We start from the raw sequence: 27,670 nt of genomic DNA, 5'->3' as shown, positions 1-27,670 counted from the left end.
CAGGATATTAAGGAGCAGGATCAGACTGGAATTCAGGTAAATTACACTCCATCAACATCTACCTGCTCTGGAAGCACCCTTGGTACCCTTGACTCTGGGGGAAAGGCTCTGTAAAGGACTGAGGCAAAGGAAGGAGCAGGCTGTTTCTCCACTGCCATCTGAATTACAGTCACCGGGGATGCTTTCTACAGCTCCAGATTCTTGGACCTGCCATCGTTTCCCCCAGCTCAGCCTTCTTTTTACCTCTCTTCCACACTTACTGCGCCGGACTGCAGAATCAATAATGAATTCCTAATTTAGCAGCTACTTTCTTCCGACCAGACACTAGTGGATTTGCACAAACACTAGGAGACCTCACACAGCGGCTGAGGGTGTCCCACGTGCGTCCAACATGCGACGGGCAAAGGTTCCAACTGCAACTGCTTCCCAGGTAGGTGGAGAGAAGCCTGGATAAACACGTGACTGAACTCTGAGCTCTCTGAAGCCTGCAATCCTCAGTTCAGCAGAAATCAGGATGCCTGCGACCTGGATCCTGGAGCCCGCGGGCCGCTGCAGCTGGGACGAGCCCGTGCGCATCGCCGTGCACGGCCTGGCCCCGCGACAGCCCGTCACGCTGCGCGCGTCCCTGCGCGACGAGAAGGGCGCGCTCTTCCGGGCCCACGCGCGGTACGAAGCCGACGCCGGCGGCCTCCTGGACCTGGAGCGCGCGCCCGCGCTGGGCGGCAGCTTCGTGGGGCTCGAGCCTATGGGGCTGCTCTGGGCCCTGGAGCCCGAGAAGCCCCTGGAGCGGCTCGTGAAGCGGAACGTGCAGACGCCCTTCGCCGTGGAGCTGGAGGTGCTCGACGGCCACGAGCCCGACGCGGGTCGTGTCCTGGGCCGGACGGTGCACGAGCGCGAGTTCCTGCGGCCGGGCGTGCGGCGGGAGCCGGTGCGCGCGGGCCGGTTGCGCGCCACGCTCTTCCTGCCCCCAGGTGAGCGCCCGGGGTTCGAGGCTGTTCTGGAGAAGCGTGGTGGGGGAGTCCCGGGACCCCGGGCGGCCTCTTGGCTGGCCCGGGGAACCACATGATTGGGGAATTTTCCTAAGCTCGTCCGCACACTCCAGAGCCTATTATGGTTTCTGGATAGAAGTTTGTTTCCTCTTTAAGTTTCATGGCACTTCCTAGAGTCACTGCCACTCCTGAGCTGTACGGTAAAATGTGCATTCAACATGCTCAGGAAGTGCATTTATTTCAAGTGCCAGCAGGCGGCTGTGTTTCAGATACCAGTATTAGGTAATGACTTTTGTCGCTGTGGAGAGTGGTCTTGGCCTCTTTCCACATCAAATTTCAAAGGAAGCTAAACGTCACAGGTAGAGGCAGTGCTCCCTAATCCTAAAAAAAATCAAACCGATAGCCACCACACATAAGCAGCAAGGAGGGGCAGAGGGCGCTCCTTATGATTTGTGGTGCTTTCTAGGTGCAGGACCCTTCCCTGGGATCATCGATCTGTTTGGAACTGGTGGTGGCCTTTGTGAATATAGGGCCAGCCTCCTGGCTGGACATGGTTTCGCTGTGCTTGCTTTGGCTTACTTCAGATTTGAAGACCTCCCTGAGAATTTGGAAGCTTTGCACCTGGAGTACTTTGAAGAAGCTGTGAACTTCATGCTGCAGCATCCACAGGTGGGTTCTGCTGCTTGCCTGGATGCAGAGGAGAGGGAGTAGAGCAGACACAGGACTGGATTCAAAAACCCTACCAGGACACAGGGGCATAGAAAGATGTTGTGAGACACCAAAGTTCCTTCAAAAGTTACTAAGATTATTCTTTTTGTTTCTACCCATCTTTTTCCAATCTCTTATGACTCAACTGTTTATTTCCCTTTAATTCTTGACCATAATTCAAAGGGCTCTACTAAAATGTTAGTAACCTGACATTCTGATTCTCCATCTACCACCACATGGCCTTATAATCCTGAATAAGGCAACTGCTTTCTCTGAGATTCAGCTTTTTTCATGTATAAGGCTATTCTAAATGTATAGCGGAAAACATTTGACTATTAAGAGACATTTTAGGACATTTGAAAAGGGAGTATATTTGATGATATTAAGGAATCATTAATTGTGTTAAGTGTGATGATGGTATTATGATTTTAGAGAGAGAGTTTTATCTGAGACTGGAAAAAATAATCAAAACATTTTGGTATGATTGTAAATGGAATACATACTCTACAACTATATACACTTAAACCCAAATCTTCTACTGTTAAGTAATAAAATGTTCTGTCAGCTCTGTAAGGTACTCTAACTCTGCCAGAATGCAGGGAATGGTCTCTTAGCAGAGTTGCTAAAACCTAGATGATCTTGAACTGTGATTATTGGTTTATTAGAGGAGATAAGGCCCCAGGGAAAAAGAAGAGACCAGAAATAAGGACAGAAATGCCCTTAGACCTAGGCAAGAGGGTCTTCTGTCCTGGGCCTTTTGTTTTAGATGGCCACACTCTGGCCTTCCTTTGGGCTGCATCCCTACCCACAGGGTAAGGAGTCCCAAGCACCCAGGCAATGTATCCACCTGGAATTTGTGTCCCTTACACACACACACACACACACACACACACCCCATGCCATTGTGATCTGGAGCCCCAGAATTCTTTGCCAAATAGCACTGATCCTGCTTCCAGGCCCTATGTCTCTTCTCTGAGCTATCAATGTGAACACACCTAGGCCTTAAACATGTAGGCTGGGGTGTCCACATACATGTATGAGAGGCCTCTCAAGGTGCATGATGGACGTAGGGGCAGGAAAAGAAGGAAGGTGGGCCAGGGATGGAGGACTGGACTGGCTCTCCGCCAGGCCACATCCCAGTACAGAACTTCAAGGACTCCCAAGCTTTCAGACTTTCCATTATGGAGGTATATTTATGAAGGTGGGAGCCAAAAATATATTTGAAGAGTTTGTTGATTTGATTTGTAACTTTTAAACACTTAGATATGGGGTGTATGGGTCTCCGTGTATACTCTTGACCCAGTTGCCATGAATATTAGTGGAAGGCCTGCGTACTAGGAAATCAATTGATTTGCTTCTTACAAGACACAGTTGAGCTTTGTGGGTTGCTGCATAAGGAAAGAAAGTGAATGACACTTAAGAAAGCTACCAGGAGAATATAAAAATCACCATTTATGTCCTCCAGTTACAAATTCTGGACTTGTTCTGTTTCTCTTCTTCAGGTGAAAGGCCCAAATGTTGGGCTTCTTGGCTTCTCCAAAGGAGGTGACCTGTGTCTCTCAATGGCCTCTTTCTTGAAGGGCATCACAGCCACGGTCCTTATCAATACCTGTGTGGCCAACACAATAGCTTCTCTGCATTACAAGGATATGATTATTCCCAGTCTTGGCAGTGACCCAGGGAGATGTACAATTAATGAGTCGGGACATTTGCATTTTATGGATGTTTGGGACAACCCACTGGAGGAACCCAATCACCCAAGTATTATTCCAGTGGAAAGGGCTCAGGGGCCCTTCCTGTTCATTGTTGGCATGGATGATCAAGACTGGAAGAGTCCCGTCTATGCTCAGATAGCCTCTGAACGGTTACAAGCCCATGGGAAAGACAGGCCCCAGATAATCTGCTACCCAGGAACTGGTCATTGTATTGATCCCCCTTACTTTCCTCCTTGCAGAGTTTCTGTACATACAGTGTTAGGCCAAGCAGTAGTCCATGGAGGTGAGCCAAAGGCTCAGTCAAGGGCACAGGTAGATGCCTGGCAGCAAATTCAGACTTTCTTCCATAAACATCTCAGTGGTAAAAAATTTGCCCAGTCCAGCAAAATATAACATTGTAGTAATCATAGACCAGATACTCTGAATAAAAATCTAATTCATAGGGGCGCCTGGGTGGCTCTGTCGTTAAGCGTCTGCCTTTGGCTCTGGTCATGATCCCAGGGTCCTGGGATGGAGCCCCACGTTGGGTTCCCTGCTTCGCAGGAAGCCTGCCTTTCCCTCTCCCTCTCCCCCTGCTTGTGTTCCCTCCCTCGCTGTGTCTCTGTCTGTCAAATAAATAAATAAAATCTTTAAAAAATTAATTCATAGAACATGTATGGGGTTTTCCAAAGCACATAGGAAACTTTTGGCCACAAAATAATTATCTTATCTTCTGGTCAGGTCCTATTGGATTCCCAGACTTTGGGACCCTCCTTTCTTCACTGCCACCCCTTTCTCCCTGAACTTTCCTTACCATATAGGCTTAACCGTGGTCTTATCCATAGGATCAGTCCTAACCTGAAATAGGAGAAAGGTGAGAAGTACCTGCCCAACTCTTAATTGCTGGTCTAGCTTTGACCTGTGTTCTGGTTTTGAAGACTGAGCATCTTTATTGCTAAGAGTTCTGTATCCCCTGGGGCGCCGGGGTGACTCAGTGGGTTAAAGCCTCTGCCTTTGGCTCAGGTCATGATCCCAGGATCCTGGGATGGAGCAGCATATTGGGCTGTCTGCTCAGCAGGGAGCCTGCTTCCTCCTCTCTCTCTCTGCCTGCCTTTTGCCTACTTGTGATCCCTGTCTGTCAAATAAATAAATAAATAAAATATTTAAAAGTCTTTTAAAATTTTATCTATTTATCTTTTTAAAAACATAACATTTAGGGATGCCTGTGTGTCTCAGTCCTTTAAGCTTCTGCCTTTGGCTGAGGTCATGCTCCCAAGATCTGGGATCTGGTCCCACATCAGGCTCATTGCTCAACAGGGTGCCTGGTTTTGGCTCTGCTTGCTGTTCTGCCTACTTGTGTACTCTCTCTCTCTCTCTCTGACAAATAAATAAAATCTTTTTTAAAAAATTAAAAAAAACCCCAACAGTTAAATTTTCATGAGGGAGAAGTAATGGATCCTACAAAATCTAAGTGAGGATTCCAACTTAAAAGAGAGAAGGCATAAGGGCCTTTCGGGTGTCTTCCAACTCTGAGATTCTCAGAGGTGCTGATTCCAGAACTTTGGACTTGTTCTTGCATTCTGAGGTTGGACATGACAGTCAGATTAAATTTAACCCTCTTAACTTATTACCCAGTTCCAGGCTTCTCACAGGGCTCATTAGTTACCAACTTGGAGTATACCCTTCCAGAACCATTTTATATGCATGTACATGCAAATATTTGTATGAATGTAAAAAAATACGGTTTTATTTTGTGAGTCCCGGGGCTTTTTCTGGAAAACAAGGACAGTCTCGATGTAATTTTTTCTGCATAAAAAAACACATTTTTCATACTTGGGCCAGGCCCCAAGACAATAACGATTATTTCCATAGCGTATACATCTGTAGCGCTGCCTCATCTACACGTTTAAGCTTTAACCTTGGCAGTCTTTCTTAATCCCAGGCAAAAAAATTTCAAGGAAGGAATTTGGCCAAAGGCTATTACACGTAGCCTCCTTCAACCAGGTTTAGGGAATTGTGACCCCTGGTGGCCAGGGAGGGACTTTCAAGAAAGAGACCGGCCAGCATTCTGTCAGATCAGTAACTTCTCTCCCTGGCCACGTGGAGAAGTAGGGTGGGGAGGAGCTCCTGCCTCTTTTAAGCCGTCCCACGACGAGGACTCCAAAAGCATGACCGACCCCGGGTCCTCCTAAGTCGCCTCTTCTTGCAGCATTTTGCTGAGCGGCGCCCCAGAGACCCGTCAAGGGCCCTCCGGGAAAGCGGACGTCGCATTGGGCCCTACCCGGCCCGGCGCCGCTCGGCTCTTACCGCGCGGGCTGCCCGGCCCCCACCCCCGGGCTGCCGCGCCCCGCTCTGCCCCGCCCGGCTCCGGCCAGCCGCGCCTGGAGACCACTGACTCTCCCTCCTGCCGCCGCCCGGCTGCGGGTCTCGCGTCCCAGCCAAAGCCGCGAAGATATCGGGGTCATGTGGAGGGCTGCCCAGGCGGTGCTCGGAACCCCCAGGATCCCCCTCCTGCCCCGGAGGTCGATGTCCACATCGACCCTTCACTCCCAGAAGTCCGCGGCCCTGACCGTCACGCCTAAGACTGGGCTGGCCGTCGAGCTCCTGCACATTCAAGTGGAAGCCTTAGGCCCGAGGGAGCGGGCGACCCTGCGGCCGTCGGCAGTCAGCTTCCGAGGCCGCCCCTTCCATTCGCTGGCGCACTACGAGGCGGACGGCCGCGGGGGCTTGGACCCGGCCAGGGCCCCGGCTGTGGGCGGCGACTTCACGGGCGTGGAGCCCATGGGGCTCCTGTGGAGCCTCTCGCGGGTCGGCTGCGAGGATCCCTGCTTCAACCAGGTGCCGAGGGGCGTGGTGAGAAGCCCGCTCAAAGTGGAGGTGACCGGGGCACCTGGGTGGCTCAGTGGGTTAAAGCCTCTGCCTTCGGCTCAGGTCATGATCCCAGGATCCTGGGATCGAGCCCCACATCAGGCTCTCTGCTCATCAGGGAGCCTGCTTCCCCTCCTCTCTCTCTGCCTGCTTCTCTGCTTGCTTGTACTCTCTCTGTCAAATAAATAAATAAAATCTTTAAAAAAAAAAAAAAAAAAGTGGAGGTGACCGTCCACCGCGCGCCGCCGCAGCCGGCGGTGTCGCTGGGCCCGGCGCTGGCCTCCGCTCAGGTGCAGCGCTGGTTCTCCAGCCCCGAGCTGCGCCGTGCTCGGCTGCAGGCCGGCCGCCTGCGGGGCGTCTTCTTGCTGCCCCCGGGTGCGTGAGGTCTTTTCGGCAGAGGGCTGCGCATGGATTTGGGGAATCGATTTAGGAAAGCTGACTTGCTTTGCTGGCTAGTTTATCTCCAAAAAACCAGAACGAGCGCCTTAATTCCTTGATTTTGTCTCCCTAGACTCAGGTGGGACAGTCACTCTCCCAAATGGTGATTGGGATTTAAATTTAATCTGCTCGGGAACCTCTGTTCTGCCAGCTGCCGCCCCCTTTAAGCTCCTAGTGCTGCCCGCGCTATTCCTTGCGAGCATCTCTGCTATAGTAAGCACAACGCTGGGGTACAGTTTCTAGCCTTAAGTATTTGGTTTACCTCTGTAGTAGGCGGAGCTTTGTGTTCATTTTACGTTTCCAGTTATTCCTTGTAAAAATGACGAGAATAGTGGATCCAGATCTTTCACTGGTATCGGTTCAAGCTCCAACGTAACTGAAGTTCTATTACATACATTGTTCACTTTTTTTATACACTGGTTTTACGTTAGGATACAGATGACCCTTTCTTTTTTTTAATATTTTATTTATTTGACAGACAGAGTAGGCAGAGCGGCAGGCAGAGAGAGAGGAGGAAGCAGGCTCCCCGCGGAGCAGGAAGCCTGATGCGGGGCTCTATTGCAGGACCCTGAGATCATGACCCCAGCCGAAGGCGGAGGCTTTAACCCACTGAGCCACCCAGGCGCCCCCAGATGACCTTTTTGTTGTTATTTTCAAATACTCTGATTGCTTGGAGATATTCATCATGATGAACAGACTTCGTTGCTGGTTTCATAGATCAAAGAACAATTTCTTTTACAGATGAGGAAAACGGAGGCTTAAAGTGTTTTATCCAAATCACACAGCTAGATGGTGCTAAAATCAGGCCGTAGTCAAATTCTTTGAGAGCTACACTCACACCGAAAACGGGCTGACTGAATGAGTGAAATAGGTTTTTGTTTTTAAAAAACTTGTCTGGCTTATTTTCTACTCTCACTCTCAGGATCCTTTGGAACAACTAAGAATCTTTCAAATGAGAGATTTAAAACATTTCATAGTTGAGGGTAAGTGGCTTTTCTTTTCTTTTCTTTCTTTTTTTCTAAAGAGTCTAAAAGGTAGTAGCAAGTTTACATACTGGGGATCAAATAGCTGAATTGAAACAAAATTAACAAATTCTCAGTTATTTTAATGTTGTAAACCTGTGGTTGGAAAAATCCATTGCTGGAATAATTGAGGACCTATGTGTTATGTCTTTTTCATGGTTTGCTTTAGGCTTTCTAAAAGTAAACTTGAGTCCTGAGATGCTTGAGATTTATCTAATTTTAAAAAGAGCAGATCAAGATATGTCAAGTTATCTGAATGTTAAGAAAACTATACTGTAAAAACTGCTACCTAAACATATACATCCTGGCTTTCACTTTGGTGACTAGGTGTGCCTTAATTTCTTTCTAGATTTGAAAATTTAGAATGGCCTTTTGCACTGGAATTTTAGATTTCTTAGTTTGGTTTATAGTCTAATGTTCTTGCCCCTCCATCCGTTTTTATAGATTTATCTGGGACTTTTATTGGAATAACACAGAAGAATATATCTGAAAAATACTAGGAGGGAATTGGCTGAGACATTCCTCTCTTGGAATGGTGAATGAATAACATAACCTACCATAGAAATGTTGAAAGAGAAATGACTTCAACATCAGAAGGAAATAGTTTGACACTTTACTCTCTTTCTACTGTGAGGGAGCAATAATTTACTGTCCCCTTCAAAGTCTCTCTAGCTGGATTAAGAATCAAATTGACATGAGACAGATTAATAGGAGGAAATGAAACTTAGCTTTTTATATACGGGGAATCCACACAGACATGGAAATTCCAAAGACAGTGAGGCAAAACGAAGTATATATGTCATCCTGAACTAAGGAGAAAAGGTTTGGGGTCTAGGACTTTGAAGGGAAGGAGTGCAGCTCACAGGGCAATAAGAAGACCAGATGTTTGGAAATTAGATTTTTTTTTTTTAAAGATTTTATTTATTTATTTGCCAGAGACAGAGGGAGAGAGAGCAAGCGAGCACAGGCAGACAAAGAGTCAGGCAGAGGCAGAGGGAGAAGCAGGCTCCCCGCCGAGCAAGGAGCCCCATGCGGGACTCAATCCCAGGACCCCGGGATCATGACCTGAGCCGAAGGCAGCTGCTTAACCAACTGAGCCACCCAGGCGTCCCTGGAAATTAGATTTTTGCCTTGCCATATGGACGACACTCAGAAAAAATTTATCTCTGGTAGTAAACCTCATTCTGGGAAATACCCCTAATGTAGATTTATCCACATTACTGGGGCTCCTGGGTGGCTTGGCTGGTTAAGGGTCAAACTCTTGATCTCAGCTCAGGTCTTTATCTCAGGGTCATGAGTTCAAGTCCCATGTTGGCCTCCATGCCTGGTGTGGAGCCAAGCCTATCTACAAAACAAAAATTAATTAAATTAAATATAAATAAATAAATAAATATTCACATTCCAGAATAGAATAATCAGAAAATAACGAAAAATTAATAAATCTAAAAAATAATTCAAATAATTTAAATATTAAATTAAATATTAAACTCCATTAATATTTAAATTAATTGTTTAATTAGATATAAAATATTAAATAATTGAATAGATAAAAATTTATTTTATATATATATATATGTGTGTCTGTGTGTGTGTGTATTCACATTCCAGAATAGAATAATGAGAAAATAGAGAAGCAAAATGAACACCATATTAGACTTCTCAGGCTGCCATAGTAGAATACCACAGACCAGGTGGCTTAAACAACAGAAATTTATTTCCTCACAATACAGGAGGCTGAAATTCCAAAATCAAGATGCCAACAGTGTTAGTTTTGGGAGAGGCTTCTCTTGTTGACTGGCAGGTGACCATCTTCTTACTGTGTCCTTGGATGGCCTTTCCTCTGTGAGCACCACTCCTAGCATGTTTGTTTATTCCTCTTCTACGGACACTAGTTATATTGGATTAGGGCCCCACTCTTATGGCCTCATTTAACTGAAATTACCTCCTTAAGAGCCCTCTTTCCAAGTACAGTCACAGTGGCCTTAGAGCTTCAACATATGAATTTTAGTGGGGAGGACACAATTCAATCTGCAGCAAACATTAGACTCTCATCATATTCTTTTAGATATATGTTATATATAAATGTGTGCACGGTATATATATATATTTTAGATTTATTAGAGAGAGTGTGTGTGCTCAAGTGGGAGCAGGGGCAGAGAGAGAGGGAGAGGGAGAAAATCCCAAGCAGGCTCCATGCCCAGGATGAGATCCACACTCCCTCCTCCCCCCCTCCCCACCCAGATCATGACCGGAGTCAAAATGGAGAGTCAGAGGCTTAATGGACTGAGCCATCCAGGCATCCCTGCAGTATATCATTTTTAAGAAGATTAGACCAAGTATTTTGTTTGGTAACTTGCATTTTAAATTAGGACATCATGACTGCATGTGAATAGATGCATTTCAACAACTTTTTTAAAAAAAGGATTTTATTCATTTATTTGACAGAGAGAGAGAGAGAGAGAGCGCAAGTGAGCCGAGAGGCAGGCAGAGGGAGAAGGAGAAGCAGGCTCCACAGTGAGCAAGGAGCCCAATGTGGGGCTGGATCCCAGGATCCTGGGATCATGACCTGAGCTGAAATCAAGAGTCAGAAGCTTAACTGACTGAGCCACCCAGGAATCCCATTTCAGCAACACTCTTTTTTCTTTTTTTAAAAGATTTTATTTATTTACTTGACAGAGATCACAAGTAGGCAGAAAGACAGGCAGAGAGAGGAGGAAGCAGGCTCCCTGCTGAGCAGAGAGCCTGATGCGGGGCTCCATCCCTGGACTCTGAGATCATGACCTGAGGTGAAGGCAGAGGCTTAACCCACTTAGCCACCCAGGCGCCCCTAGCAACATTCTTAATGGAAGTATATTATTTCATTGTTTGGATTTTTGATAATACCAATTTTTTTTTCCTTGACATTTTGGTTATTTTACTTTTTGCTATTAAAACCTTGAACAAATCTCTGTGCACTTGTCTGATTATTGCTTCAAGATGAAGTCCCAGAAGTCCAACTGCTGGGTCACAGAGGTGCACACGTATTTAAAGCTTTTCATACTATTACCAACAGCTCTCCACAAAGGCTGTGTCAGTTATAAAGAGCAGTGTATATACGCAACCGCATTTCTCCATACCCCTAGCAACTCAGTATTTTTACAGTTTTTGTCTAATTTAATCGCAGGAGAGGAAGGGAGGGCATCTCGGTCATCTAAAACCACCGTTTTATGCTTTCATTCGCCTCTGGCTCCATGGAGGGGTTGGGGAAAGGCAACCGGGGAAATACAGCTGAATTTAGTTTCAGTCATAAAAAGAACAAAAGAAAAAAAAAAAGGAATTTAGTTTAGGTCCAACTACAGGTGAATTACAACAGGCGATAAAGACAAGGATGCGGATGGGCAATCTGCAGGAGAAGGGAATTTTTAAAGTTATTTTCGGGAAGGGCAATTTTATAGCGAGGTTTTCAATTTAGGCAGGCACGTCACTGCAGAGCGAGTGACACCGCTTCCCATAGAAAGCATCTCCTGACCACCCTGCATGGAGAAGCTCTCGCGTCCTGCGAGAGCCCAGCAGCCCCGCCGCACATGCTGGGAAGCGAGCAGCTGACCCGCGGGAGGACCGAGGCGGCGGCCGGGCGGTCCCACAATGCCCCGCACGCGCCACCCGGAGGGCGGAGAGAAAGGACCACTGCCGGGGGTGGGATCCACGGAGGGCTCCGAGAAGTGCGCACGCGCACTGACCTCGGCGGGCCCTAGCAACCAGAGCAGTGACAGTAGCAACGGCCGGAATGGTGAGTACCTTCTAGGCCTCGTAGTCAAAGAGGAGAGGAGACTGGAGGTGGAAAAGGGTGACTGTGGAGGGTTGAGGGTCGGGGCGCTTGGCGGTCAGCGGAAGGAAGCCGGTCGCCGGCGCTAGCTCCTCAGTCAGAGGCCTGAGGCGAAAGAGAAGCCCCCGCACGGGGTGGTCTGGGGCGCGGGCGGCCTGGGGCAGATGGGAGGTTGGTTCGTGTGGAGGGACTCTGACAGAAAGGGAGCGCAAAGAGCGGGAACTTCTCGAAAAAAGAGCGGATTAGAGTGGGAAAGGTGTTGAAGGCGGAGTGCGAATAAGGATTTTTCTGTGCATAGCAGTCATTTTCCCGCTGGCGAGACGGGGCGCGGGGAGCTGGTTATGAGCGGCGTGTGTGTAACCCCGACTGCCGCGGTGCTCCTTACCTGTGAGGTGCCCGGGTTGTCCTCTGAATGACTGTAAGTGCAGTTATTAGGGAGCACTGTAAAGCCCATTCGGATAGACTGTATAGGAGATGTTCCTCACGTGTAAGTATGCGTAAGTATCGTCGGCTGAAGACTGAGCTTGCTGGAATGCAGATTATGAATTCTTAATGCAGTGGTTTTCGGGAATGTGCAATGTCCCACTTGAGGACGGTGCACCGCAAGTGATTCCAAAATTGGAGGGCGTCCCAGCATACCTTGAGAAATTCTGCTACCTGGGATTTGAAATCTCTCCGCGATCTATCCAATCAAAGACCTTTATGAAGAAGTGATTTTACTTACTGATGCTCCTCAACTCCTCCTTAAAATGTGCAGTGGTGGGAGACCTGCGTGGCTCAGTCGGTTAAGCCACTGCCTTCAGCCCAGGTCAGGATCCCAGCTTCCTGGGATCAAGTCCTGCATCAGGCTCCTTGCTGGGCAGGGAGCCTGCTTCTCTCTCTGCCTCTGCTTGACACTGCCTGCTTGTCTTCGCGTGCTCTCTCTCTCTGACAAATAAATAAAATCTTTAAAAAAGAGAAAAAAGTTTTTAAAAATGTGCAGTGTTGCTTACAGATTTGGTCGTTCCATCTAGCAGTTTGAAAAGGGATGTTGTTGGTTGATTACAGAGTCAAAGCTGTTTAGCAGCGTTTGTGATTGTCCTGTCGGGTAGAGGTGTTTATGAAGAACAAGTACAATTGGTTGTCTTCTTTTTGTGATTCCAGTGCTGTGTAAGTGGGCAGAAATTGAGCCCAGGAAATTGAAATGATGGCGAAGTCATGCTTGCCTTCCACCACAGGATTAAATACCACTTTTAAAAGTAGTTTTCCCGCACACTCTCCTTACTTTATTCTACAGGCATTTAGCTGAAAACCACTACCAAAGAAAGTAAAAAGTTCTGGAACCCAGGTTTATATTCAGGTGAAGAAATAATCAGCCCTAAACGATTGGAGAGCATGATCCATGAGAATTACTGAAAGTCGTCAAATAGAGAATCAGAACCAGTAATTAGATGAAGCTAGCTAAGGCTGGAAACCGGTAGGTTCAGAGCCCTCCAGAAATCAGGCCAGCATAGTTTTCTCAATAAACAATACGTTTGCCTCTGGGGTGCCTGCATGGGTCAGTCACTTAAGCATTTGCCTTCCTCTCAGGTCATGATCCCCCTGTCCTGGGATCAAGTCTGCTCCTGTGTTGTTGCTCTCTCTCTCTCTCTCTCAAATAAATAAATAAATATCTTTATTTTTTTTTAAAAAAAACTGCCTTAGCTTCCATTGTCCTTAAATGATTGTATTTCACATCAAAACCCAGATTTATGGCCTATGTAAAAAATCAGAAATATCATATTTCACCACTGGACACATTTTCACCCTATTTTTGTATTACTAAAATATGATGGTGTTGTATAAATGGCAGCCTCTTTACTTTCTTAGTAAAGGGTGTTATTTTCAGTAATGGAGTTTTAATGTGTGGAGTGATCTTGTCCCAAGTCCCACCTGCCAGCTGTTTTCTAATGCCAGAGGTAAGGTTATTCTCTTTATATGGCCAGCTTTACCCATTAAAGATGTCCACTGGTCCTTTAGGCATTTCAGTTTTTGACTTCTATCTATAGGGGAACTAGTAACCTCATAAACCAAACTGTAGACAGCCAGATTGCTTCCAGTTTGAAAGTATTATTAGATGTATCTTTTCAGGATTTTTTTTGAAAATTTGCCCAGCAGTGGGATTTCCGAGTCATAGGGCCTCTGTATACTTAATTTCCCTAGGTATTGTCAGACTGCTTTCCAGAAGTGCTAGTTTGTTTTATTTTGTTTTGATTTTAAGTAAGCTTTGCCCCAAAGTGGGTCTTGAACTCAGCACCCTGAGATCAAAAGTTGCATGCTCTGCTGACCGAGTCAGCCAGCCACCCCTGTCTCTACTAGATTTTACTTCCTTCAGTACTGCCTGAGAGTTCTACATTCTCACCAGATTTCTCACCTTTGCCAATTTGAGGATGTATTTTAGTATTCCATTGTTTTACTCTGCATTCCTCTGATTTTCAGTGAGTTCCAGTACCTCATGATATTGTCAGTCATTTGGATTTCAATCTCTCTCTTTTTTTTAAGATTTTATTTTGTTTATTTGGCAGACAGATCACAAGTAGGCAGAGAGGCAGGCAGAGAGAGGAGGAAGCAGTCTCCCTGCTGAGCAGAGAGCCCGATGCAGGGCTTGATCCAAGGACCCTGAGATCATGACCTGAGCCGAAGGCAGCGGCTTAAACCACTGAGCCACCCAGGTGCCCCTGGATTTCAATTTCTGTTAATTCTCTGTTTATATTTGTTTTGCTAACTTTTTCCATTTTTTTTTTAATTTTAGGAGTTCTCTCTATATTCTTTATTAGTCTTTTGTTGGTTTTATGTTTAAAATCTCTTCTCCCAGCTTTTCTGTTAACTCAACAATGTCCTTCACTTGCTGAATTCCATTTGTTCTATCTCTCAGTTTGTTCTATTGTATTTCCTATGTAAATGATCATTTGCGCATAGTGCGTTTTATTTCTTCCTTTAAATCTTTCCAATGTGTATTTTCTTTTATTATAACATTGATAAAGATCTCTTGTACCATGTTAAACAATAGCAGTGGTAGTAGGGATCTTTGATGTATTGAGGATCTTAAAGAGAAGACTTCTAGTGTTATCTTCCCAATTTGCTCTTCTTTCCATGTTATTTAAAATACACATACTTTATACACATAAACACACATCCTGATACCTCTTCCAAATTCAGCGTTTTTGTTTTTGTTTTTGTATTTTCTTTTTCCTTAGTAATTGTCACTTTCTAATATACTATAAAATGTATTTATTTAATATATTATTTACCATGTGTCTCACGCCAGTGGATGTAAGTTACAGAAGGTGGGAATCTTTGTTTTGTTCCTTGATATATCCCAAGCATGTAAAAGTATGTTTGGTATATAATAGACACTTACTGAATATTTGCTGAAATGAATGGATGTCTTCATTAAGACTGGCGTTTATGATAGCTTTTGGTATGTAGCTTTTATCAAGTAAAGAATTTCCTTATAACTCTTAGTTGAGGGCTTTTAATGTTAGATGTAGAATGTTATTTTTTTTAAAGATTTTATTTATTGAGAAAGAGAGAGAGAGAGTGCACAGCAGGGGGAGTGCCAGAGAGAGGAAGAGGGAGAGGGGGAGGGAGAAGCAGGCTGTGGGAGAGGAAGGGCTCTATCCCAGGGTCCAGGGATCATGACCTGAGCTGAAGGGAGACTCTTGACTGACTGAGCCACCCAGGTGCCCCAGATGTACAACTATTTTATAAAGTACTTTTTCCTCACTTACTGAAATAAATGTGATTTCCACCCCTTTAATCCATAAATAGATGATTTACATTTATAGGGTTTTTTTTTAAGATTTTATTTATTTATTTGACAGAGATCACAAGTAGGCAGAGAGGCAGGCAGAGAGAGAGAGAGAGAGAGAAGGAAGCAGGCTCCCTGCAGAGCAGAGAGCCCGATGCAGGGCTCGATCCCAGGACCCTGAGATCATGACCCGAGCCGAAGGCAGCAGCCCAACCCACTGAGCCACCCAGGCGCCCCCACATTTATAGGGTTTTTTGATTAAACAATCCTTATGCTCCTGGGATCAGCCATTCTTGACCACGATTATTATTCACCATTGGCTTTGGAGATCTATGTTATATCTAGGATTTTCAAATCTGTGTTGAGAAGTAAGGAGGGCCTCTTATCTGGTTATGACATCAATGTTATTCTAGCCTCATAAAATAAATTGGCAGCTTTCCCTCCTTTTCTGGTTTCTAAAACAACTTGTCTGTTAACAGAGAATATCTGTTCCTTGAAACCTTGTTAGGATTTACTTGTAAAATTATCTAAGCTTGGAGATGTAGGGGAAGAGGATAAGGGTAAATCTCTGGTTATCTTTTTAACATTGCAAATAATTATTGGTCTATTCGGATTTTCTGATTCTTCCTGTGACAGTTTGACACTTTTGTGTTTTTTCTAGAAATGCATTCTTTGTCTAGGTTTTCAAACTACCATATGTTTGCTTATGATATTTTATTTTTAAACCTTTGTGGTATCTGTTATTTCCTCTGATTCTCTGTTTTCGTCGTACAGCTCTCTTTTTGCTCAGTCAGGCTTGCTAGAGATTTAGGAACCAGATTTTAGTTTTGTTAAGTTTTTTTTCTTCAGGTCTGTTTTTTATTGACTTATTCCTTTGTATTTTCCTTAGCCTTCTTTGTGTTTGCAACAATGTGCTTTTTCAAATATCTCAAATACTTTGCTTGTTTTCTGTTTCTTATTTTCTCTTTTTTTTTTTTTTAAAGATTTTATTTATTTATTTGACAGAGAGAAATCACAAGTAGATGGAGAGGCAGGCAGAGAGAGAGCGAGGGAAGCAGGCTCCCCGCTGAGCGGAGAGCCCCATGCGGGGCTTGATCCCAGGACACTGAGATCATGACCTGAGCCAAGGCAGAGGCTCAATCCACTGAGCCACCCAGGCACCCCCCAACAAAGTTCTTTTAAATGTCTTTAGACATGTAGGTTTTTATCGTAAGTCATTATTTGCAAACATAAAAAAGAATATATGTATATCAAATAAATTGCTTAATGTTTTTCTAGGTCATCACCACTGCTACCTGGCCACAGTAATTGTAGATTGTTCCCAGTTGTAAAATGCATCCAAATTCCAAAGATGTTAAAACGTAAAAGTTGTTGATCTTTGAATCAATGAAATAAGATCTATTTTTTAAAATTTTATTTTAAAGATTTTATTTATTTATTTGACACAGAGAGAGATCACAAGTAGGCAGAGAGAGAGGGAAGCAGGCTCCCTACTGAGCAAAGTGCCCAAGGCAGGGCTTGATCCTAGGACCCTGAGATCATGACCTGAGCCAAACGAAGGCAGAGGCTTAACCCGATGAGCCACCCAGGTGCCCCATAAAATCTATTTTAATATCAAATGTTGAAAACTGTATCTTTTTTGTAAACCAAGTGGGAGAGAAGTATATGGGCATTACATGATGATTTCCTTAATTTCTCTGAGAGGCATTTAAATAAATCATCCTGATTTGAGGAAATTAAAACACTTCGTTTGCATGTAACGTCTCAAAGAAAGAAGTTAATCTTTTCAATGGTAGATGCTGAGGCTAATACTCATTGCGTGAAAATTGAATCAACAAATCATACCAATAAAGATACTCATGTTTCCTTTCCTTTTAAGGCAAAAGCAACAACAATCAAAGAAGCTCTAGCCAGATGGGTGAGTGTATGAATTTTTTTTTAATTTTTAATTTTTTATAAACATGTAATATGTTTTAATCCCCAGGGGTACAGGTCTGTGAATTGCCAGGTTCACACACTTCACAGCACTCACCATAGCACATACCCTCCCCAATGTCCATAACCCCACTCCCCTCTTCCAACCCCCCTCCCCCATGCAACCCTCAGTTTGTTTTGTGAGATTAAGAGTCACTTATGGTTTGTCTCCCTCCCAATACCATGAGTGTATGAATTTTTACCTCTTTTAGAAACCATACAAGAATTATTGAATAGTTATTTAAATCTGACCAGTCAGCACAAGGAACCTTTGTGGTACTGGAACTATTTAACTGTCTTGACTGTGGCAGTGGGTACATGAACCTATATAGGTGATAAAACTGCATACATTTAATACACACATACAAATGCATTCACACTTGTGTGTCAATGAGTACTACTAAAACTGGGAAAGTCTGATTAAAATCAGTGGATTATATCAATATCAAAATTTTACATGTCCCATCATTGGGTAAATGGATAAAAAACATTGATTATCTACATAGTGGAATATTATTTAGCCACAATAAAGAAGGAAATCCTTCCATTTACAACATGGACAGAACTTGAGTGCATTATACAAAGTGACATAAGTCAGACAGAGAAAGACACATACTCTATGATCTCACACCTATGTGAAATCTAAAAAAGCTGAACCCGGAAATGAAGAGTAGAACAGTGATTGCCGGGGATTTGGGTGTGGGAGAAAGGGGAGATGTTGGTCAAAGGGTACAAACATCCAGTTATAAGCCAAGTCGGGGATCTGATATACGGCATAGTGACTATAGTTAATAATATTGCATTATATACTTGAAAGTTGTGAAGAGAGTGGATCTTAAATTTTCTTAGCAAGCCCCCCCCCAAAATTAGGTGATGGATATGTTAGCTAACCTAATTGTGTTAATTATTTCACAGTATATACAAGTATCAGATCATCACCTTAAACTTATAGAATGTTACATGTCAATAACACTGGAAAAAATACTAAGGTGTATATTAACATAAGAAAGGAAATTGCATTCTAAAAACATGAATTAAATATAAACTATAGATATTTTGAATAAATCATTCTATAAAGTTTGAACATTTGTAATTCAGCATCATAAATAGAATTTCCTTAGAGTATTGACATAGCTCCTCAATTTCTATGCCCAGTGATAACTTTTTTTGGTGGATATTATCAATAGTACTTTGTATAATGGATGTCTTTGCTTTTGAGGCTGAGCTTTGAATCAAAAGTCTTTCAGGAAAAAAGAAAATCTTTCAGGAGACTTGTGTGTAGGGAAAAGAGGGTGGATAGAATAATGAAATATTTGAATTCTTGTTTTGGTGCTTATAAACTTTTCTGTACTTCACATTTAAAAATTCATTTCTGGGGGCGCCTGGGTGGCTCAGATGGTTAAGCATCTGCCTTCAGCCCAGGTCATGTTCTCAGGGTCCTGGGATCGAGCCCCGCATCGGGCTCCCTGCTCAGCAGGAAGCTTGCTTCCCCTTCTCTCTCTGCCTGCCTCTCTGCCTACTTGTGATCTCTCTCTCTCTCAGTCAAATAAACAAATAAAATCTTTTAAAAAAAAATTCATTTCTGTTTGGTTAATGAAAAATCTGTTTTCTTAAAGAAGAAAAGTAAATATGGAATAAGCTTAGTATTAGATTAGATTTTCCATGAATTAGATTTTAGGACTTAATTTACTTATAATAATAAGTGGTTGCTTTTTTGTTTTGGGTTGTAGGTTCTATTTCTAGATTATATTGTGGCCATAAATCTTTGACTTTAAGATAAATTGAAGACATTAAGCTCGTTCTTTCACTGATTAACCTAACATTTATTCAGGATCTACTATGTATCAGTTTCCCTCTCATAACCTACAAATGTATGACACAAAAATAAGTATTGAGTGTATGTGTATTAGATCTTTTTCTTTCAATGTACTGTGTATTTTTTTGTTGTTTTTTAAAATTGAGTATTTTCTAGTATTGACATGGTACCATTTGAATTTTAAAAATAAGCCTCTGTATGTCTGATAGTGCACTGTTATAGAAAATGCAGGAAAGCAAAGGAAATGGTCCTGCACTTTAGGAGCTTCCTGTTTTGTTGGAGAGAGAGAACTAACTTTAAGTATGGAGGTACTTTGAAAATATTACTAGGCAGCATATATTGGTAATATTAAATTGTGTACATAGTACTGAAAATCTAAGATAGAATTTAATAGTAAATTATTATAGAGTAAATTATTTTCTTTGACTTGGGCTGTGTTGTAAGGATGACATCTTCCCGAATTCTTGGTATTTTGGAGCTCTATCTCAGACTGAACTGTGTGCAGAAAAAAACAAGAAGAGGGACACCTGGGTGGCTCAGTCAATAAAGTGTCTGCCTTTGGCTCAGGTCATGATCCTAGGGTCCTGGGATGGAATCACAGCAGAAGCCTGCTTCTCCCTCTATCTGCCACTCCCCCTGCTTTACTCTTTCTCTCTGGCAAATGAATAAATAAAATTAAAAGAAAAAGGAAAAGCAAGGTAAGATGACAAAATAGTTGATCTTATAGATCTAAATCTGATATTTAAGAAAAGGGTGCTTAGGGACAAAGAACTCTTCCCAAGAACATGTTGTTATTGCTGTATTTTTCTTTATTGATAGATTCTTAAAGGATTTTTAAAAAATTATTTTGTTTGTTTATTTGTTAGAGAGAGAGCAAGCACAAGCAGGGGGAGAGGCAGGCAGAGGGAGAAGCAGGCTCCCCGCTGAGCAAGGAGCCAGATGGGAACTCGATCCTGGGACCCTGGTGTCATGACCTAAGCTGAAGGCAGATGCTTAACTGACTGAGCCATTCAGGTGTCTTGACTCTTAACGGATTTTATTTTATTTTAAAGATTTTATATATTGACTTATTTGTCAGAGAGTACAAGCAGGGGGAGCAGCAGGCAGAGGGAGGAAGCAGGTTCCCCTCTGAGCAAGGAACCTGATGTGGGACTGATCCCAGGGTGCTGGGATCATGACCTGAGCTGGAGGCAGATGCTTAACCCACCCAGGCATCCCAAGGATTTTAAATATTACAGAAATGAAAGTTATTTTCTTTCCTCCTCCCTTCCACTTGGTTGGGACCTATCAGTAAATTATCTGAACCGGCCATGTAGAAGCCTGGTTGTCAGGGTCAGTTAGTAAATGTCAGTAAGTGAATTGTAAAGAATGCAGAGTTATCAAATTCTAAGAATTGTTTTGAAATAAACTTTGAAAAGCCTTAGGGTAGTCTGTACTTTTTTAGTTCTGTGTTACAATCAGGTTTCACTTTCTTCTGAACTAATTTTTGTCACAGGAAGAGAAAACCAGTCAGAAGCCATCCGAAGCCAAAGAGATTAAGCTTTATGCTCAGATTCCCCCTATAGAGAAGATGGATGCCTCCTTGTCCACACTTGCTAATTGCGAGTAAGTTCTCTTGTCTTTTTCTCTTTCTTTTCTAAATACACAAACCAGAAAAAATGTGTTAGTTTCCTATGATCTTCATTTCTCTTTTTTTGTTTGTTTGGTTAATGAAGTTCCCCCTTTGGCAAGGCCAAACATAAGAGATTACTGGTTTATGGGACTACTAATAAAGTAACCCTGAACAATGTAGTATTTTTTTACAGTAAAATTTGTATAATGTGCCTGGAGAATAGAGGTTTCCTTGTCTCTTGGGAGAAACTAAATAACACAGTAATACTATTATCTTGGCATAAAATCTAATAATTTCTCTTACAAGATTAGCCAGTCAGCACTATACTTAGCAGAGGACTAAGAGATACTGCTGTAAAATTTTTTCAAATTATAAAAATACATTGTAAAACCTCTAGAAAATACAAAAAGCACAAAGGAATGAATTAATATTAACCAAAATGGGGACGCCTGGGTGGCTCAGTTGGTTGAGCAGCTGCCTTCAGCTCAGGTCATGATCCCGGTGTCCTGGGATCGAGTCCCACATCAGGCTCCTTGCTCAGCGGGGAGCCTGCTTCTCCCTCTGCCTCTGCCTGCCATTCTGTCTGCCTGTGTTCGCTCTCTACCCCCCCGATAAATAAATAAAATCTTTAAAAAATATATATATTAACCAAAATGGTCCCACCTTTTGAGAATCAGTATTAGCATTTTGATATAGAGCCTTCTAATTTTTTTCCTAATTGAGATCAAATTATATTTATTATTTTGTAATTCTATTTTCCCATGACTTTAAGTACCAAATCTATATTAATTCCTCTTCTTTTCTTTTTTTTTTTTTTTATTTGAGAGAGAGAGCAGGAGAAGTAGAGAGTCAGAGGGAGAAGCAGACTCCCTGCTGAGCAGGGAGCCCCATACGGGACTTGATCCTAGGACTCATCCTCTTAACTTATTTTCTAAATACTTATATACTTTTTGGCAAGCTTCTGTGGCAAATTTGAGGCAGTTAAACCATGACACCTTGTGACCATGCTCTCTGGCAGCAATGTCTCTTCTCAGAGCTGTAGACTATTGTAGAAACACCTAGGGTTCTTTCTGCTTTCTCCACCCTGTGTGCTTCGAAGTGCACTGAAGTGTAGTGCACTGACCACCAACATAAGAATCTCCTTATACAGGAGATAAGCCCCATCCCAATTTACAGAAACAAAATAGCTACTGATGAGATCTAGGAATCTTTTTTTTTTTTAAGTTTATTCATTTATTTGACAGAGACAATAAAAGAGGGAACACAAGCAGGGGGCGTGGGAGAGGGGGAAGCAGGCAGGCTCCCCATTGAGCAGGGAGCCTGATGTGGGCCTCGATCCCAGAACCCTGGGATCATGATCTGAGCCGAAGACAGATGCTTAATGACTGAACCACCCAGGCACCCCAATCTGTATTTATAATAAGCAACTTGATATCTCTTAGACACATAATTTGTGAACCCATGCATTAGGCTAGTATCTGTCTTTGGAATGAAAGGGAAAAGCAAACATACTTCGTTATTGTATGCAACTTGTCCTTTATGATGACAGCACAGTGTATTATATAAAATTCCATCTTAGATTTTTTTTTTTTTTTTTGCTTCAAAAGCATGATTTCAAAGAGCACTGTTTCAAAATGGTCAGATATCTTTTTATCATAAAGACATCTCAAAGGCAAACATTTGAGAAGGTTTTGTACCTAGTACCAGAGTACTAGGAAGCGGCTTGGAAAGAGTCAGCCTATTCATATTTTTGCTGACAATCTCTTTGGGTAGGTTGCCTGGACACCAATTAAAGAATTCATCCCCAATCACATTCCCACATTTAAGGCACTCCCATTTTCCACTGGTAGTAGTCAGGAGTTGGGGATTATTGGAAAATATACAGATTTGACCAATAATTTACACTGTACAGTAGTTACTTTTATTAAAAAAAAATGAAGAATTCTTCTTCAAGTCATATCAGAAAGGATAAGACCACATGTTTTAGCGTCAGTTTTGGAGGGGTTTAAATTAGTCTCTGCCCCTTTCTGGCTATGTAATATTAGGCAAATTCCTTACCATCTTTGTACCTCAGTTTACTCATTTGTAAAATACGGGTGATCATAATAGTACTTACTTCACAGGATTGTTGTGATGGTTAAAACAGTTTATGTACTTGGGAGAGTTCTGAGCACAGATTGTGTTCAATAAAATTAGCTTTTATTATATTTTTTGCATGAAGTAAACTAAAATATTAAATGTTTTTGTCAAGAAAGGATGTCTAATGAAAAAAAAAAGAAAAGAAAGAAAAGAAGGGATGACTAAGAATGTGTAGTTATGTCCCTGTACAATATTTTTTTCTTTTCTTTATTTTTTTTTCGGTAAGGAGCCTCCACACCCACTGTGGAGCCCAATCCAGGGCTTGAACTCATGACCCTGAGCTCAAGACCTGAGCTGAGATCAACAGTCAGAGGCTCAGCCAACTGAGACATTGAGGCACCCCTAAATTATTTTTTTATATAACTGAGTTATGAGTAGAAAAAATCTAGACAAATATATACAAACTATTAAAAGTAGTTCTCTCTGGGGAAATCTGTGGAGTGGTTAGGATTACATATGACTTCCTCAGTATTCATTTCTGAATGATTTAACACTCAAGCAAATAAATATCTTTGCACATGCACATATATAGTTCTGCCTTTTTTTTTTTTTAAGATTTTATTATTTATTTGAGAGAGAGCATGAGAGGAGAGAGGTCAGCAGGAGAAGCAGACTCCCTGCCAAGCAGGGAGCCCAATGTGGGACTCGATCCTAGGATTCCAGGATCATGACCTGAGCCGAAGGCAGTTGCTTAACCAACTGAGCCACCCAGATACCCTATAGTTCTGCTTTTTATCAAAAGGGATCATATAAAATGTATCGTTCTGCTAGGTGGTTTTTTACTTGAGCGCACATCATGGACATCTTCCCAAGCTGGTATCCGGAGCCCAATTCCATTTGTATTAGTGACAGCATAGTTTTCCATTACCTATCCCTCAGTTGCTAGATGTTTACAGATTTTTCCCCATTTTTTTTGCTATTACAATAATACACTAAATAATCTAGCTTATAGATCTTATAGATCTGTTGGCATGGGTATAATACACTAAATAATCTAGCTTATAGATCTTATAGATCTGTTGGCATTGGTATTAGCATTTCAATAGGACGTATTCCTAGAAATGAATTACTGGGTCAAAGAACACATGCATTTAAAAAATTTAATAGGTAACACCAAATTACCTTCAGAAATTTTTTTTAAATTTTCTACAATAAATATGTATTAACTTCTGTAATCAGGAAAAAAGTATGAGGATTGATTTCAAAATGAAAGAATACATGCCATGTCTGAGAGGGGAAAAAAAGGATTCAGTGTAAAAAGAAAACATGACTTAAATATTATCTTGTATGGGCACTTGATTAATTCCTGATACACGGTTTACTTATTTATTTATCTAATATACCACTTAAAATTGTTTCGTATTAATTCAAGTTTTCCTTTGTTCTTTTTAAGGAAGCTTTCACTGTCTACAAACTGCATTGAAAAAATTGCCAACCTCAATGGCTTAAGTAAGTGATCCACAGTAACAGATGGTTCTTGGATTTTCTCATTATTGAAATAAACATTCCAGAGACACTGTGTAATCCCAGAAACTGGCACCTGTTTTAACCACAGTAATTGTCAGATGGCAGAGAGACTATATCCACCATGTGTCTTAAATGTGGTCATCCAAAGAACATTAGAACACGAGATCTGAACATTTTAAAGACATTTTAAAGCTTTTTTAGAGTTACAATTAAATGGAAGAATTAGATTTTTTAATTATATATTTTTCAAATCTGTCTTGTGTTTAATACTTGTAATATTTAAATTTTAATTCCTCACCATCGTTGTTTTTGTTGTACTCCTTATCTTTTTTTTTTTTTAATTTTTTTTAGATTTTCTTTATTATTTGACAGAGAGAGACACAGTGAGAGGGCACACCAGCAGGGGGAGGGGAGAGGAAGAATCAGTCTTCTGCAGAGAAGCAGCTGGATGCAGGGCTGGATGTGGGGCTAAATGCAGGGCTGGATCCCAGGACCCTAGGATCATGACCTGAGCCAAAGGCAGGACATGAGCCACCCAGACACCCCACAAATAAGCTTTTTTTTTAATTTTTAATTTTTTATTTTTTTAAAGATTTTATTTATTTATTTGACAGAGAGAGAAATCACAAGTAGATGGAGAGGCAGGCAGAGAGAGAGAGAGGGAAGCAGGCTCCCTGCTGAGCAGAGAGCCTGATGCGGGACTCGATCCCAGGACCCTGAGATCATGACCTGAGCCGAAGGCAGCGGCTTAACCCACTGAGCCACCCAGGTGCCCATAAGCTTTTTTTTTTAAAGATTTTTTTTTTTTATTTATTTGATAGAGAAAGGGAGATCACAAGTAGGCAGAGAGGCAGGCAGAGAGAGAAGGGGAAGCAGGCTCCCTGCCGAGCAGAGAGCCGGATGCGGGATTCGATCCCAGGACTCTGAGATCATGACCTGAGCCGAAGGCAGAGACTTAACCCACTGAGCCACTCAGGTGCCCCACAAATAAGCATTTTTAAAGCAAATCACAATCTAACTCTTTAAATGTTTGAAAGCAAAAGATTTTAAAATACTAATTCATTTGATTTCACTTTTAATCCTTTGTGGAGTGAGGCGGGCTATACATAGATATGTTCCTATTTTCTAATGTGAGTCCTCATGCTATAGTAGATTTGAAGTATATATGCTTCCAAATTTAAAGTTCAAATCTTCTTTATTTATTTTATCCCTGAAGTATTTTTCCTAGCCAGCAATTTAAAACCATGCTTTCAAAATAGCTGACCATTTGTAAATTTCATGTTGTCATGATGTGAAATTATAGCTGTAGTGTTTACCTTCAATGATAAGTAAGTCAATTTCCTACTTGAATACCACTTTTTATTAATACAGCCTTTCTTACTCATTAGGTAAGTATATTTATTATATAAAGTTTATTAACACTTCATTATACTAGATTTACAACAGCTGTAATATGATTCTCATAAACAAATAACTGTGGTTTTTTTTTCCCCACTGCAGAAAACTTGAGGATATTGTCTTTAGGAAGAAACAACATAAAGAACTTAAATGGACTGGTAGGTTGTTATTTCTTTCTTTAAAAAAGCATGCACTTCTTTCCTTAATATACAAGCAATATTTGTCCATTGTAGAAACTTTACTAAATAGAAAAGCAACTATGAAAGGTACCTATAGATCACTTACAGTTTAAATATTGGTAACTTTTTTTTAAAGATATACTTACTTATTTGAGGGAGACAGAGTGTGCAGGAGGAGGGGCAGAGGGAGATGGAGAGCTGAGGTGGGGCTCAGTCGTGACCCTGAGCACGATCTGACCTAAAACCAAGAGTCGGATGCTTAATTGACTACCCCACCCAGGCACCTCATAAATATTGCTGACATTTTGATTGTCATCTTTCTTGCATGTTTTTCTATTCTTTGATGTAGAAAATGAAACCATACTATACATACTATTTTGGATCTTTTATTTTTTTACTTAATATGTAAAGATGATTTTTTTCATGTTATTCATTCATTTAACAAACTCATTTAGTATATTTCCTGAATGCCTACTTTAAGCCAGGTGCTGTTCTGGGCATCAGAGATACAGAAAAATATGAAAGGAAGTCCTTGCTCCCCTAGATCTTCTATTACAGTAGAGGGAGGCAGACTAGAAAATATTTGTAGAGTACATAAACAATAGATTATATAATATGGGTGGTGATGAAGGCAATGAAGAAAAACAAAACATACAAAAGCATGGGTGGGTGGGAAGTGAGGATGTAAGCTCTAGAGCTGACCAAGGGACGGTGTTCCAGACTGAGGTGGGACAGCAAAGGTAGATGTCCTGAAACTGAAGGTACTTGATATGATTGAGTAAGAGCAGAAGACGTGAATGAGGTGGGGGCAGGGGGAAGCTGTCCTCTCTGAGGTAGGAAGCCAGGAACCAGGCCACATGGAGCCTTATAGGTCATAATAAGATTTTGGATTTTTTTTCCTAATGGCTTGAATAGTCATTGGAGGTTTTTGATCAGAGGATGTAACTGAAGTTGTTCTTTTTTTTTTTTTTTTTTTAAGATTTTATTTATTTGAGAGAGCATGCCTGTGTGCACACATGCAGGGGGAGGGACAGAGGGAGAGGAAGAGAAGCAGACTGCCTGTGGAGTGCAGAGCCTGTCGCAGGGCTTAATCTCATGACCCTGAAATATGACCTGAGCCGAAATCAAGAGTTGAACGCTTAACTCACTGAGCCACCCAGGTGCCCCATAACTCAAGTTTTTAAAATAATTTTCAACCATACCCTTTTTAAATAACAGCGTAATATTCTATTTTATCGATTTACCATAATTTAAGTCAGTTACTTATTAGTCATTGTTTCTAGTTTGGAGTTGTTACCATAAATGCTATTATAAATCTCCTTTTAGCTATATTATTACACATATCTGTGAGTAATTCTTTGGATAAAGTCCTTGAAGTGGAATTGCTGGGTCAAGAAGTATAAATTTATTTTAAGGCTTCTAAATAACATATTATCAGGTTACCCTTTAGAAAGTTTGAAACAATTTATATTCCTACCAGTAATGTATCAGGGCTCCTGTTTCCCCTTACCAAACATGGGCATTTAAAATTTTTTAAGTTTTTGACACTGTATTTTATTTGTGTATTTATTGGCCATTTGAATTTCCTTGCAAAAATGTTGAGATGAAACAATACTGTAAAACTAGGCAATTTCAGGAATGACAAAGTCAATGTCTTTTTCTTGTATCCGTTCCCTAAAAGACAAATTTTTAAATTTGTTTTAGATTTTATGTGTTTATTTTAGACAGAGAGAGAGAGAGAGTGAGCATGAGCAGAGGGGATGGGAAGTGAGAGAGGGAGAAGCAGACTCCC

At 41.9% G+C, this 27,670-nt stretch overlaps 3 protein-coding genes across 7 annotated transcripts in view; all 3 read left to right on the top strand.

Moving 5' to 3' along the window:
• Positions 1-370: 370 nt before the first annotated feature.
• Positions 371-3,911, top strand: LOC116591773 (acyl-coenzyme A thioesterase 6-like). The gene is made up of 3 exons (XM_032344998.1): positions 371-971; positions 1,456-1,658; positions 3,200-3,911. Exons 1-3 carry the CDS (start codon positions 515-517, stop codon positions 3,803-3,805), a joined length of 1,266 nt encoding a protein of 421 aa, XP_032200889.1. The 5' UTR covers positions 371-514; the 3' UTR covers positions 3,806-3,911.
• A 1,836-nt stretch (positions 3,912-5,747) lies between these two features.
• Positions 5,748-9,579, top strand: LOC116591774 (bile acid-CoA:amino acid N-acyltransferase-like). Of its 4 annotated transcripts, none has more exons than XM_032345002.1 (4): positions 5,748-6,268; positions 6,484-6,634; positions 7,620-7,680; positions 9,450-9,579. In XM_032345002.1, exons 1-3 carry the CDS (start codon positions 5,855-5,857, stop codon positions 7,676-7,678), a joined length of 624 nt encoding a protein of 207 aa, XP_032200893.1. In that variant the 5' UTR covers positions 5,748-5,854; the 3' UTR covers positions 7,679-7,680; positions 9,450-9,579. The 4 variants fall into 4 exon arrangements, with proteins under 4 accessions (XP_032200893.1, XP_032200891.1, XP_032200892.1 ...); XM_032345000.1 differs by having other exon boundaries at positions 9,328-9,579; XM_032345001.1 differs by lacking the exon at positions 9,450-9,579 and adding an exon at positions 8,164-8,623.
• Positions 9,580-11,379: 1,800 nt separating this feature from the next.
• The window catches only part of DNAL1 (dynein axonemal light chain 1), a 33,597-nt gene continuing 17,306 nt past the window's right edge, over positions 11,380-27,670 (top strand). The window contains exons 1-5 of one of the 2 annotated variants that reach the window (XM_032345003.1): positions 11,380-11,488; positions 17,173-17,211; positions 20,579-20,688; positions 24,228-24,283; positions 25,802-25,857. In XM_032345003.1, coding sequence (XP_032200894.1) covers positions 11,486-11,488; positions 17,173-17,211; positions 20,579-20,688; positions 24,228-24,283; positions 25,802-25,857 — 264 coding nt within the window. In that variant the 5' untranslated portion in view covers positions 11,380-11,485. The remainder of the gene's footprint in view (positions 11,489-17,172; positions 17,212-20,578; positions 20,689-24,227; positions 24,284-25,801; positions 25,858-27,670) is intronic. The other variant, XM_032345004.1, reaches the window with a different exon arrangement.

Source organism: Mustela erminea, chromosome 5 (assembly GCF_009829155.1).
Source record: "Mustela erminea isolate mMusErm1 chromosome 5, mMusErm1.Pri, whole genome shotgun sequence".
Classification (NCBI taxonomy): Eukaryota; Metazoa; Chordata; class Mammalia; order Carnivora; family Mustelidae; genus Mustela; species Mustela erminea.
The sequence above is the reverse complement of the archived record's forward strand: the minus strand, read 5'-3'. Positions and strand labels throughout refer to the sequence as shown.

Excerpts from the sequence above, each read along its gene's own strand:
- LOC116591773 (XM_032344998.1), top strand. The coding sequence starts at position 515 with ATGCCTGCGACCTGGATCCTGGAGCCCGCGGGCCGCTGCAGCTGGGAC. Across the intron at positions 972-1,455 it reads CACGCTCTTCCTGCCCCCAG|GTGCAGGACCCTTCCCTGGG; the intron begins GTGAGCGCCCGG and ends GGTGCTTTCTAG. Across the intron at positions 1,659-3,199 it reads TCATGCTGCAGCATCCACAG|GTGAAAGGCCCAAATGTTGG; the intron begins GTGGGTTCTGCT and ends TCTCTTCTTCAG.
- LOC116591774 (XM_032345002.1), top strand. The coding sequence starts at position 5,855 with ATGTGGAGGGCTGCCCAGGCGGTGCTCGGAACCCCCAGGATCCCCCTC. Across the intron at positions 6,269-6,483 it reads GAAGCCCGCTCAAAGTGGAG|GTGACCGTCCACCGCGCGCC; the intron begins GTGACCGGGGCA and ends AAAAAAGTGGAG. Across the intron at positions 6,635-7,619 it reads CGTCTTCTTGCTGCCCCCGG|GATCCTTTGGAACAACTAAG; the intron begins GTGCGTGAGGTC and ends TCTCACTCTCAG.